Source organism: Empidonax traillii, unplaced genomic scaffold (assembly GCF_003031625.1).
Source record: "Empidonax traillii isolate 1590-97213 ecotype Southwest subspecies unplaced genomic scaffold, ASM303162v1 scaffold495:size1017845, whole genome shotgun sequence".
Lineage (NCBI taxonomy): Eukaryota > Metazoa > Chordata > Aves > Passeriformes > Tyrannidae > Empidonax > Empidonax traillii.
In genome coordinates this window covers 473,481-485,991 of record NW_020955688.1, presented here as the reverse complement: position 1 = coordinate 485,991, position 12,511 = coordinate 473,481, and the positions used below count along the sequence as shown (strand labels likewise).

At 39.6% G+C, this 12,511-nt stretch overlaps 1 protein-coding gene across 1 annotated transcript in view; it reads left to right on the top strand.

Annotated features, from left to right (window-relative positions):
- Nucleotides 1-12,511, top strand: part of RNF145 (ring finger protein 145) — a 53,649-nt gene that overhangs the window by 10,796 nt on the left and 30,342 nt on the right. Inside the window, exon 3 of the mRNA XM_027896366.1 lies at nt 9,682-9,790. Coding sequence (XP_027752167.1) covers nt 9,682-9,790 — 109 coding nt within the window. The remainder of the gene's footprint in view (nt 1-9,681; nt 9,791-12,511) is intronic.

The following is a 12,511-nucleotide window of genomic DNA, read 5'->3' as shown; positions in this document are numbered from 1 at the left end:
GCTTTTGTGCTGGTGCACAATCACTCAGCAGTTCTTTTGCTTTTATGATGCTGAGTATCTGCACTTTTACTGCTCCACCTGCTAGTTGCTGAGCAAGAAGAACTTCTAAATTGTCAAAAGAGTTGCCTGTTTTAATAGATTTTCAGACAGTTTTTAGTGGCAAAACTTTGCTGGTACTTTTCAAATAAAGTTGTTTTGTTTCAATCCCTTGGTTGGTGGGGGTTTTTTTTATAAGCTTTGTCGGGGTGAGTCAGGGCTAAATCAATTTGCATGCCTATGTGACATTTTGTATAAATTTAGTTGCTTCAGTTTACACTATAACATTAATTAAAATGACGTGTCAAAATATATAAATTGGATTTGTAAGGAAAACAAAGTACTTTTCTACCAGTTTGGGGAATTAAGCTTCTTTGAAGATACGTTGGGGAAAATTAACTGCCAGTGTATAATTTAAATAACAATTTACTGTGGATGTGCTTCAACATGCTAATCTGTTTTATTTAGGAAAAAAAAAAATCCTCTGTTCATATTTGCAGTTAGGAAACACAGTATCAACAAGAGCCGTGGCAGCTTTGCAATATCAAACAATCACTGAATTTCCCATATAGGCAGTGTAAGATACGGTCTTGTAGAAGTGCTTCCAGCAGCTGAGGAAATTGGGTGCATCTATCTCGAGCAGATGCACAAGGAAGAATTTGATTAGAGAGCTATAAAAATTAATAAACTCTACCAATCTTGATATAGTGAACTAAGGAGACAGAGTTGGAAATTTGCTCAGAACTGGGGATTACAGGAGTATCTTTTCTGTTTTAATGCATTAAATGAAGTGATGTATTTTACAGTGTGATTCACATTCCAGTTAACAGTACTGGGAGTAGAATAAAAGCCTTTAGGATGCAATTTGTTCTTTGAAACAACTTTTCCCGTTCCTATCTTTCCATGAAACAGCCTTTATCTGCTTTAGTGAAGGAAAATACTCAGTCCCGATAACCACTCAACCACAAGTTCAGCTGCATGAAATGTAACTAAAGCTGCATAAAGCAAAGCAATGCAAACAGCAGAGATAAAGTTCTGGTTAGAATTGGTGAATGTAAGAAGATTAGTTTAATACAGGAAAAATTGCAAAGTAATTTTATGAACTTTGTCAGATGGCACTGTGGTTACTGTGTAGGCAGGTGTAAAAGGCCTACATTAGTCTTCAATGGTGTATAAAGTTTGTGTTCTGTTGTTTTATATAAAAATACTGTTTTCATGCATGTGAGTTATCTTATAGAATTACCATTAAAATTGGTTTTCACTTGTGAAAACTTTCCTAGGTTTAAATCTGCTTATAAAGACAAATAAACTTATTTAAGGGACAATTTTGAAATGTCTCCAGCAGAAAAATTTTTGTTCTGTGTACATGGAAATTCGTACTTGATGGTCACAGGGTTGCCTCAAGCTTAAAACTTGATTCATCAAACCCAGTTCTGGAAATATTTTTGGTGCATCTTGCAGAAGACTTGCCAGATGATATATTGAAAACTTACTTTAAAATTACTAGACATGGTTTGGATGAAATTTCTTTTAGTTTGCTATTTCTACAGGCTATCTGTAAAAATAGGCAGGAATTGGATAAAATGGGATTGCAGCCAAAATTTAGGTGCACACACTGGTGCTTATCCAACCAGAAATTATATTTAAAATAGGAAAAAATCTTTTGCCCTCTGACAGGAGTGACATGGAAGGTTTGGTTCTATAATCTGGCCTGTTTAAATACAATAAAATATGTACATGTGCATACACATTTCTCTTTTCTTTTGAGACTCCTGAAAAAAACCTGAATTATTTTCCTTAATTGCAAATGTAATCTGTGAGCAAAAGTGCATTCTGTAGTTCTTCCTGGAGTGTTGAGGAGTGTCTGGTCGATGACTCCACAGTCCCAGGAGTCTCTCCCAAATACTCCAGGTCATCCCATTTAGTTGTTTTGGTAACCCATCCATCCAGTCAGGCTGGGCAGTAGAGTGTGATAACATGTGCACTGGGCTGTATAACCAGATATAATTCTGACAGTTGATACTCTGTCTGTTACCTCATGCAGGGATCAGGAGGAAAGAAGCATAAAAAGCAAAACAATTTTTTTGACCACAACTGTTGTAGGTATAATGTTGGTTTCATTAAGATTTTGTTGAAATAATTTTGTATAAATTTAAAGTAGCCTGTCGTTCATGAAAGATCTGTGCTGACCAAAATGGCTTTTGTCTCAAACCTCTCTCTAGGGTAGACTAGCACTTACTACTTGTATGTTTTCTTCTGTGCTGTAGACTAGCTCTGAGAAAACAGACACTTCTTTTTTTATTCTTTTGATGAAGAAAGTGGAAACAGTTGAAACCACGTAATTTCCTCCTGTGAAGGGCAAAGCAGTACTGTTTGTGCTTACTGGTAAATACTCTGAGCTGGATGGAAAGAGAAGAGTCATGAGCTTAACCTGTAATTAGTCAGACTTGGAGTTTAAGTCACTGTCATGGTAGGGACACAGAACTGCACTAAATACAGGGTTTTCTTACTTAAGAGTAAAAATAAATCTGTTTTATATCTCAAACTATATTTGTCGTGACAAAAAAAATTCTCAGGAAAAAAAAAGGTAAGAAAACTATTTAAATACTTGGAATAGGTGGAAGGTGTGTCATCTATCACAACCCTATTTGTAATCAGTTTCTTGAACTGTGTGTTAATACCTTAATCTATTGGTCACATCACTTGCTAGGTGTGAATTCCTTGTCATGAATGCTGCCTTTACCAAGGGGCTTGAGGGAGGAGAAACCTCATGAACTTCCTGCCTTGTATGTTTGCTGACTGCACACTTTGATCTACTTGTTGCTCTTTAAGTTCTTGTGCTCTAAGTAGAAGATCTTTTGTTTGGATTGCTTTCTTGCATTGCCTTCTGAGAGGAATGATAGAGTACACTGGTACAAACACAGTGAGAGATGCCAAGTGAAACTTCAGTGTGAGAAGAAAGAAGAAGCTGGTTCATTACAGAAACAAATTTCCTAAAATTGTGAGAATAGGACTAAATGTGTACATGCAGTTAATGCATACAAAGATGAAGTGCTGCTCAGATTCAGCATCTCTGGGTTTGCTGTCCCATGTGTTCTGTCTCTCTCCTGCCAACGCCATTTAGATAAATGGGTAGTAGAACTATTTTCTGAGTGTTACTATTTTATTTTAAACTGTACCTATTTTTAACCAAATGCAATTTTATGACGTGGACTTGGTCTTCATTTCTTAAAATAATTACTTATGTCCTCTCATTTTCTTTTTGGATAAAATGCAGTTCATGCTGCACTTGGTGGACAGAGAAGGAGGCAGAGAGTGTGCTGTGCTCAAAATCCAGCACATCCTTTTCTCATTTTTGAACTCTGAGCTTCCAATTCCTGTACTGCTCCCTTAGTACTGTAGGCTTTTGCTAAGCAGCTTTCTCAGCATGTGGATACTTTCAGGTAACTTTTCTGTATAAAGCTGGTATTTCTTTTTGGCAACCCACATCACTTCTTATTTATAATAAAAGGAAACCACCAGCAGCCTTCTTGAAAGGAGATGGTTAAAATTTTTGACTCTGAGGACCAGCCTCCTGATAGCATGGCAGTTTGTCTTAATGACTTACAATAGATTGTGACTTACTTTATTTTTATGGTTCCACTTCTGTGTTCTTTTCCACTGCTCTGGAAGATCTCCACGCTTGCATTAGTCCCAGAACTCTAATCATTAGTTATGTTGTCTTACAGAAACAACCTCTGAATCATATGGCAGAACTAGAGCCAGAAGTGTATTTTACTTGGTCAGACAGTACTGCAAATCTCTGTAAGGAACTCAGTTCTTGGATTATTTATACTTAGAGTGCCCAATCTGTTATGCATTTAAAAATTCAAGAAACAACTGTTTATGGCAGTACCCCTCTAACGAGTAAATTGTTTCGTTGGCATTATTTTCACTGAGATGTGCAGATGTTGATAACAGGATTTCTGATCTCTGTTTACAGTTGTACTGTGCCATGACTGAGTAAATACTAATTTCCTTGTGTGCTTTCTCAGTTTAGAACTAATTTTCCATCATTTTCTGAAGGGCAAAGTATTTGCCACGTTAGTTTCAAGTAGAGCACTTCATGCAGTGAATAACATTTGTTCAGGAGCTTTGGCTGAGTGGGAGGGTGAGGAAGAGGTGTGCCTTGGCATTGTCAAGCGAAAACATCACTCCCCAAAAATGCAAAAAATGCAACCCGTCATAAAGCCTGCAACACATGTGGCTGCCTGGAACAGGCAGTCAGGTAGCAGTAGTGACAACAACCTTGGGTGAAAGTTGCCCTTGGTGGTGGCAGTTCTGGTGGCTTGGTGGCTGCTCAAGACTGAGGGGTTTTGGTGTTAAGTGTTCTCTCAATGGCTCGGCCTCTGGGTTGATTTGAGGGGCAGGTTTTGCATGAGCCAAGTGTTGGAGTCACCACTGGTGCAGGAGGGGTCTCTGTGTGGTGGCAGAGAGTCAGTAGGATGTTGCCTTTTGTAACAGCTTTGTTATGTGATTTAAAAATAAGTGGCTGTTGGGGTTCCTTCTGGGCTTGAGCTTGGGGCTCCAGGGAAGAGGCCACAGAATCTTCCTGGTAACTTGTGCATCATGTCTTTAACTATCCTGAGCTCTAAAGTGTACCTTTTAAACATCATCCACTCTTGAGACAGATGATGTGCACATTGAAAGTTTATTAAATCTCTATGTAAATTGTAGTCTAACCAATCTAGTGATTGGTTGTCCTAAGAATTAGACACACTGAAAATAAAGGTACCAGCTGTTGTTATAATACTTCTGCCAGCTCAAATACAGTCTTTCAGAAGTGTGTCATGGTACTTTCATGTTGTGGCCAGTCTGAATAAACTGAAATGGGGACAGTGAAGGATTTGGCTGAAATGAAGTGACTATCTCAGTAGTGCACTGATCCTGCATTGAGCCAGGAGAGACGGGTGTTGTGGTGGTGTCTGTGGCTCAAGACTTGCTGCTTCACAGCAGCGTGACTGTGCAAGTCATGATAAGATGGACCCTTTATCCTCACAGGATATGGGCAAGTGGAAGTTAGGGCCCCCCAAATTCTTTTCCAGTAGAATCCAATTAATTGTACTCTTACTTTCTGGCACTGTAAGAGTTGGTGTGGCTTTATTAAGAAACGTTATAAACTCTTTGATGTGCAAAGTTCTCATTTTTAGACTAAATGTGCAGGAAACTTTTGAGTAATAATGTGAAGTGGACGCAAGGGATCTGTAATCATGCAAATGAGCACTAAAGTGTTTAATAAAGAGGATGAGTTGCGACTTTGATCACACTCCAGAAGCCTCTGCTGTGTGCAGTCAATAAACTTCAGACTCCTGAGTTGGCAAAGAGGTAATTTGGGTGAGAGAAGCTGGGAAACACCTTGGTGGTGCACAAATGGAGGGGGATTGCTGAAAGGCAATGTTTGAGCTGCTGCTCACAGTAACAATGAGCATTGCACAGCCAGAGGTTTTCACTGAGCTGAATCAACAAGTTGTAAATGAGGTCGTGAGCCAGTTAATACATGTGTTCTTGTCCAGCAAGGTTTAACTTTGCTTTTCTGCTTAGTATTATTTTCACAGTTTATTTTCTCTGGTGGGGCCTAAATCTGCACCATCTTTCACAAGAGGCAGCAGAAATTCTCTGCTTCCTTGTGCTCCTGAGTAGGATCTGAGTGGGGGATCTGTGCATTTTTAAGGTTGGCAGAATGTGTCTGCTGTAGTGCTCCTTAGAGCTGGAAGCCTGAAGGAGTAAGTCTCTATCTTGGTGGCCTGGCAGCAGGGTACTATGACTATATTCAGGAAGGAGATTATTCTGTCTTGCCTTTTTCCTTTTTTAACATGTGTTAAACCCGTTTCTTTACTGAGGCAGGAATTGTGCTTCTCTGAGCCTGCTGCTTACCCTTAAGCAGAGATGTACTTGGTGAGTTAAAAGAGACAATACACCAAGTCCCAAGAGCAAAAATAGCACAGCCTAAATGAAGGGAGCAGAGTGCTCACTGCAGACACAGAGCTCAGAGAGCTTTGGGTGGAAGGGAGCTTTAGTTACTTTTAACCCCTGTCTAAAGGCTGCCCAGCAAAGCGACTGTTTCTCAGTCTGTAAATCCTTTCGTGGGGGGACTCTCTCAGCATCGTGATTTCTTCTGACAGAGGAGGTGCAAATGAAAACAGAATGTAACGATTTGGATGAGAAAGCTGTTGTGAGAAATTTCATTTCCTGGTCCTTTTTTTTTTAAAGTGGAATCTTGTTTATGCCATACACTAATTACACCATTTGTCTGAGTGAGAACAAAGGTAATAGAATATTACTGAATTTGAGCTTGTCTTCCTTTTCTTCTGCAATAAGATGGTTTGGTAATGAATTATTTTCCTTTTTTTTTTTTGGCAGAGGCGTTGTCGATAAAAATGAGGTTGGTACCACTTTGGGAATAGGGCCTCTGCAGTAAAAATGCAAATATTGCAGTATGAAGTGTGTTGAAATCTCCCTCTTATCAAGGCACAAGAGGGAATTGTAAATAAGAGTGAATGGGGACTAGTGTAAATGTCTGTTGCTCTCCCCCTCTTCAAAATCTACCAATTAGACCAAATGGCTGCTTCAAAGTGAACATTTAAATTCCGACCCAAACTCGTGAGTGGTGGAGTTCATTGCTCAAGCTTCTGCAGTAACCTTGGCTGTCTTGTGCTGCTTCCCTGCACAGCATTATGAGCATCTGTGCTGTCTGGAAGCTGGTTAGAAGTGACTGTAGTCTTCTCATCTTCTGATTTGTATTTAGACTTTATCTTTTTTGTTTGTTTGTTTGTTTTTCCACTCCTTCTGGTGTAGCCTGAAGGATCCTAACTATTTTGGTTAAAGTTGTGATCATGTAGAGAAGAATGAACTTCAGTGACCTCTGAAATCCTTCCATCTAACTTGTCTGTGTTAGAGTGCAGTTGCTGCCCTCTAAAATGTCTTACAGAAATGATCCTGCCATCACTCAGGTACATCATCATGTGGCCAAGGAGCAGCCTTTCATGTGATAGAATAAGGTAAAGAAGATGGCAGAGCTTAAATACAGATACAGTAAACAGATATTCTAAGACTATTTATAGAATAATTGAGGAATAAAAGACTGCATAATAAACTCCACTTAGTTCTTCACCTGAAGGTGAGTCACGGGCTACAGTGAGAAGGAAAGGTTTAGAGAGATTTGACTCACGTGCTGGAATGATAAATGGCTGTGGGTTGTTTCGCAGGGAGAATTGTCCCTCAGTAAGAAATCGAGGGAAGGGGTTGAATGCAGCAGAGATGAGGTGGAAGAATGTCAGGGGATGGTGTGAGAGCTGCTGGATCCAGCTCATGAGGCTCTGGTGTGCTGCAGCTTGTTAAATGTCTTCATGGAGACTCTGCTGAGGAGTTCCTTCTCTTGTCATTTGTGTATTTGGTAGAAGAAAGGTGGTGAACAAAGAACAAGATTTCCATAAAATACAGGTATTTGCTAAGAAAACCGATAATGTAGAACATCTGCTCTGCTTGGTTCACTGGAAGCATGTTATTCTGTATAAAACAGTTGCTAGAAGGAAACCTGTAGTGCTGTATTTCAAGCCCCCTTAAAAAAAGCTTCAAATAAAAATTATAGAACCATGGGATGGTTTGGGTTGGGAGGGACCTTTAAAGGTCATTTGTTCTAACGCCTTTGCAATGAGTGCAGGGACATCTGCAGCTGATCAGCTTGCTCAGAACCCCTCCAGCATGACCTTGAATGTTTCTAGAGGTGGGGCATCCACAACCTTTCTGGTCAACTTGTTCCAGTGTGTCACCACACTTAGTTCTTTCTTGTATCTCATCTAAATCAACCCTTTTTTAGTTTGGAACCAATACTCCTGGTCCTGCCACTACTGGTACTATTATGAAGTCTGTCCCCATCTTTCTTATAATCCCGCTTTAAATACTGAAAGGCTACAGTGAGGCCTTCCCAGAGCCTTCTCTTCTCCAAAGGAGAGGTGCTCCAGCCCTCTGGTCAAAGTGATACTGTACAGAAACTAGTGACTGGTATGATAATTCATTTTAATAAAAGAAACTATCAATTTTTTCAGCTTTTGAAAAGGCACATCCTCAGACAAATGTGCAACTTGTCATATCCACTTCATGAAGGTACTTGAAAAATTATCTTTAATGTTAAATACATAAATTATATATTGGTATTTAAAAAAGGTAAGTAAATAGGTTTTGTCTGTCTTATCGTCGCTTCTGTCATCTGTCTTACCCGAATTCTCTGCTTGGCATCCTGTGGGTCTGATGCCTTTTCTAGGAGCATCTTGCAGGATACTTTTTTGAAGACCTGAGCTGTTGGTAGAATTTTACAGAGGTGGCTTATTGAACATGGCAGGTACTAAGCAGCCTTCAAGTACTTCTACATAAATACTGACTCTGACATAGTATCTTTTTCAAATACTGGAACATGCTGTGTTCCCAAGCTGCTTTATAGTAGCTGGTTATGCCACTGCTCATGAGTGCCTAATCTAGAGTTGCATGATTTAAAAAGCTCAAGGTATAAATTAACTCAGAAAAAAAGACTGTGCCTCATGTTGCTGCATAGATGGATGAAACTGTAAATGTAACATGACTAGTGTAGCTGTAAGGGTCAGGGTAAGTTCTATAGCATTCTGTTCTTAGCTTCAGGGGAGTTCTTGGCTGTTGCTGGGTTGTTTTCCTAAATGGATTTCAGTGCCAGGCACTTGAGCTGACCTTCAGACGCAGCATGAGTGTACTGCATTGTGATGGAGAGCTCGGAAATAAAGATTAGTAAGGGCACCATGTGCTGGGGTTTTGACCTGCAGCCTGGGAAAGAGTATGGACAGGTACCACCCCCTTATGAAGTAGACTTCAAAGTACTGCTTTGAGTATCCAAATGAGAGCAGGCATGATAAAAGATCAGTGTTCTGCTTGTTGGAGAGTGCTGAGTTGCCATGGTCAGAGTAAAGCAGTACCCACATCGTGTGTTTTTCCACAGTCTCCCTAAATGCTAACAAGAAGTGCAGGAACTGCTGGTATAAATGCCTGCAAATCCTACGCTGTGCCAATTCTTATTCTTGATTTATGCAGCAGTGATTAATATTACTAGTATGAGGTACAACCTGTGTGTCCCGATCTCAAATAATGCACATGCAAAGAGTCTTCAAGCCATAAAGATACAGTGGAAGAATTAAATGTGTAATGCTAATCAGTGTGAAAAAGTGTTCTGTGTGTCTTGTGTTTGAGGAAAAGGATATTTTACATCAATGGACTGAATTTTATGATTGGATAGGCTTTTTTCCCTGCTGCACTGAAGGTTGCTTTCACTTGGAAAAAGGTGGAGCCCTAGGCCTGTTTTCTCTTTGTTGTACAGGTTATGTTCATTGTCTTGTTAAAATACTGTGGATCAAGTCCCCTTCTTGACATGTAGATGTGATCTTACAGAAGCTGGTAAACCTATTTCTGGTCATGGAGAAAGAAGGAAAAAGGGGCAGGTATTTTGTGTGCTTTGTGTTTTGGTGAGAGGAGAATGTGGGTACATGAAATTTAAGCCGAATGAAAACAAAGGCATTAGAGATCTGAATAGTTTTGAGTGTTGGTTCATATTTTAAGAAATTTGAGGTTGTCTGCTTTGTGTTGCAGGTTACATCTTGAGCGTTGTGCTCCTAACTTTACCAAGGCAACACCTGGTTCAGCTTTACCTGTACTTTTTGACTGCACTGCTGCTTTATGCTGGGCACCAAATTTCCAGGTAAGAATAAATGGATTCATTTTGTTAGCTTGGTTTGGGAATTAGAAAATTAACCTATGATTTTGTTAGTATCTTCTATAAATGGTTTTGTGGAGACCTCTATGTCAGATGCCTAAATATATCTTGTTGTTCTTTGTCTTGGAAAAGTTTATGGAATTAAATATGCAGTCAAGTAGTTCTTATAAGTCATGGAAAACACATCAGGAGTTTTGAGCTACTTTTCTGTGGAGTGTAGTGTCCACTAATCTGAGGAAAGAAAGCACTTACCACAAGACTAAATGTGGCCTCTGATGCAATAATCTGAGTTTCTCAGTGGCTCAGCTAACATGCTTTCAGCACTGGGGCCTTTTACAAAGCAGACGGGATGTTACTTGTAGTTCCCTGGCACCTGGAAAGCAAATAGGGATCTGGAAGATGGTAAAAGCAAAGTAACAGTGGGATTTATTCTTAAATTTGTCTTTATGCAATATATTTTACAATGGAAACAGGTGTCTGGGATCTAAAATGCAGAGCGAGAGGCTGGAGAACTCTGCATCAAACAAGGCAAAGTCAACCATCTTCCTTTGGCCACAGCTAGATCTGTTGAAAGTCAGTGTAAACTCTCATGATGTCTAATTGGAAACAAAGCAAGTGCCCTCACTTTAAAGGCTTTATAGGGGAAGTTTTGAAAATATAATCTTGAACTTGACTTAGTTTGGTGCCTGCTGATGGGAAACATGTAAAAATGTGCTTTCAGTTGATTTAAGGGAAGTGATAGTTTTGTTCTTTCTACATTAAAATTGTTGTTCCAAAGCATTTGCTGGAATGTCTCTTGCTTGGTCTGGTGCAGTTCAGGGACTGTTAATGAATGTTTTGTGGCAGCTCGACTTGTCACTGTTGTGGCTGTCAGAGTTGCAGTTAATGATTTCCTGAAACGATGAGTGTCCAAGAGAGGAATTATGGCCTCTTACTGCCTCAGTAGGAAGGAAAGAGGAATTTTTATCATCCTCAGGGGAGTCCTGAGTTATTATAGATGGAGTTTGTGGCTATTTCTTATAGGGTTGAAGCCTTATTAGAAAAAGCAAACTAAACATTATTTGAGAACTTGTGTTGAAATAAAAATGAAGCTACCAACAAATGCCCGTCAGACACAGGGCTTTGGTCCAGAATATTTACAGCTAGACATGTATATTGTATGCCACTGGATCTTTATATATTTTATAAGAAAGAGAGATGATATGCATTTGTTTGATACTTCAAGGGATAGATAGCACTGTGTTTGCTTTTAATACCCTTTCTGTTTGTGTTTCTATGTAATAGGAATTCTCTCTTCTGTTGCTTTGTGAGGTTTGGGATTTTACAGGCTCCATTGTAACATATTTGATAACTATTGCTTGGACTGGTCGGTGTGTTCGTACTAAGCTTTCTCTATTTAATGCTTCTGGAGTGAGTTAATAAAGACTTTAATTAAATCTTGCAACAACTGGCACAAAAAAATATATTTAATTAAAAGATGTCTTGGATTCAAATAGTCCAGCAGTATTCCCGAGGTATTTTACAAACCAGATGTAGTTGCTAACACTTTTGAGTGAGCTTACCCATTCCCTAGACATCAGGCTGATCTGGTTTGGAAGGAAGCACAGTGCAAGGGATTCTCTGCAGCAGCCTTTGTATAATCAGAGAGTCATATGTGGGGAGTGGCACTTGCAATAGCTTTACAAAAGAATTTTTGGATCCCGTTAGTTTTCATATTGAAAATAGTAGAGTGTAACAGACAAATCTGTTGGTGGAGCCCGTCCTTTTATTGCCAAAACTATCCAATTCCAACTGATGTTTCTGTTTAGCAGCCTGATCATAACAAACGTACAGTAGTTACATGTGCAAACTGTTCCTTCGTGGTTTTTGTTAGCAGTTCTGCTTAGAGCTGAAAACTTCCAGGGACTTGCTTGTATGCACTACCAGTTGGGATGCTATTTAAGACAGATGAAGAGGTCTCATATTGAGGCCAGTTTGGTTAGTGAAAATTATAGAACAAGACCAGAATCAGCTGGCACTTGTGACTCTGCAGTGTCCTGGAAATTCTGAGCTGTTGAAAGAATTCTCAGTGCTTTTTTTCCACCCCAGAAATAGCTTGCAGTTCATCTGCAAGTCTGGGAATAAGATCATCTCTGAATTTTCTAGCTAAACTCTTAACTTCAGACTTCCAGATCTACATGACCTTGGCAAGTCACTTAATTTCTTAAATGTTTGTTTCCTTGCCTGCAGTACTGAGACCTACTGTGATGTGTAAAGATGGATTAGCTAATATTTGTGAATACTTGGAGCATCAGAGATGATGCTAGGTTTGTATGTACCAATTTAACCTGGCAATTTGGGTGGAAATCACATACCATCTGTTTATGGAAGAAAGAGAAGTCAGCTTTAAAAAAACAAAATCCTCGTTAGAGAAATTTCTTTGCCCTAGGTTTCCCTGCAGCAGAGTCTCCAATTCCAGGAAAAATTAATAATTCAGTGACACAGCAATAGGAACAGCTTGAGCTGGATGTCTCCAACCAGGGTCCCAGAACACACAAATCCCTGGGCTTTGTGCCCTTACAGTCTCTGCACCCGTTCTTCACACACTCTTCACGTGCTTTGCACACACCTCTTGGCCCAGTGGTGGGTTTTGTTTTGGGATCTTCTTGTTCCCTGTAGGACTGTGTCTCCAGGTGGGTGTTGGCTGCTTTTATCTGGCTGGGTTGC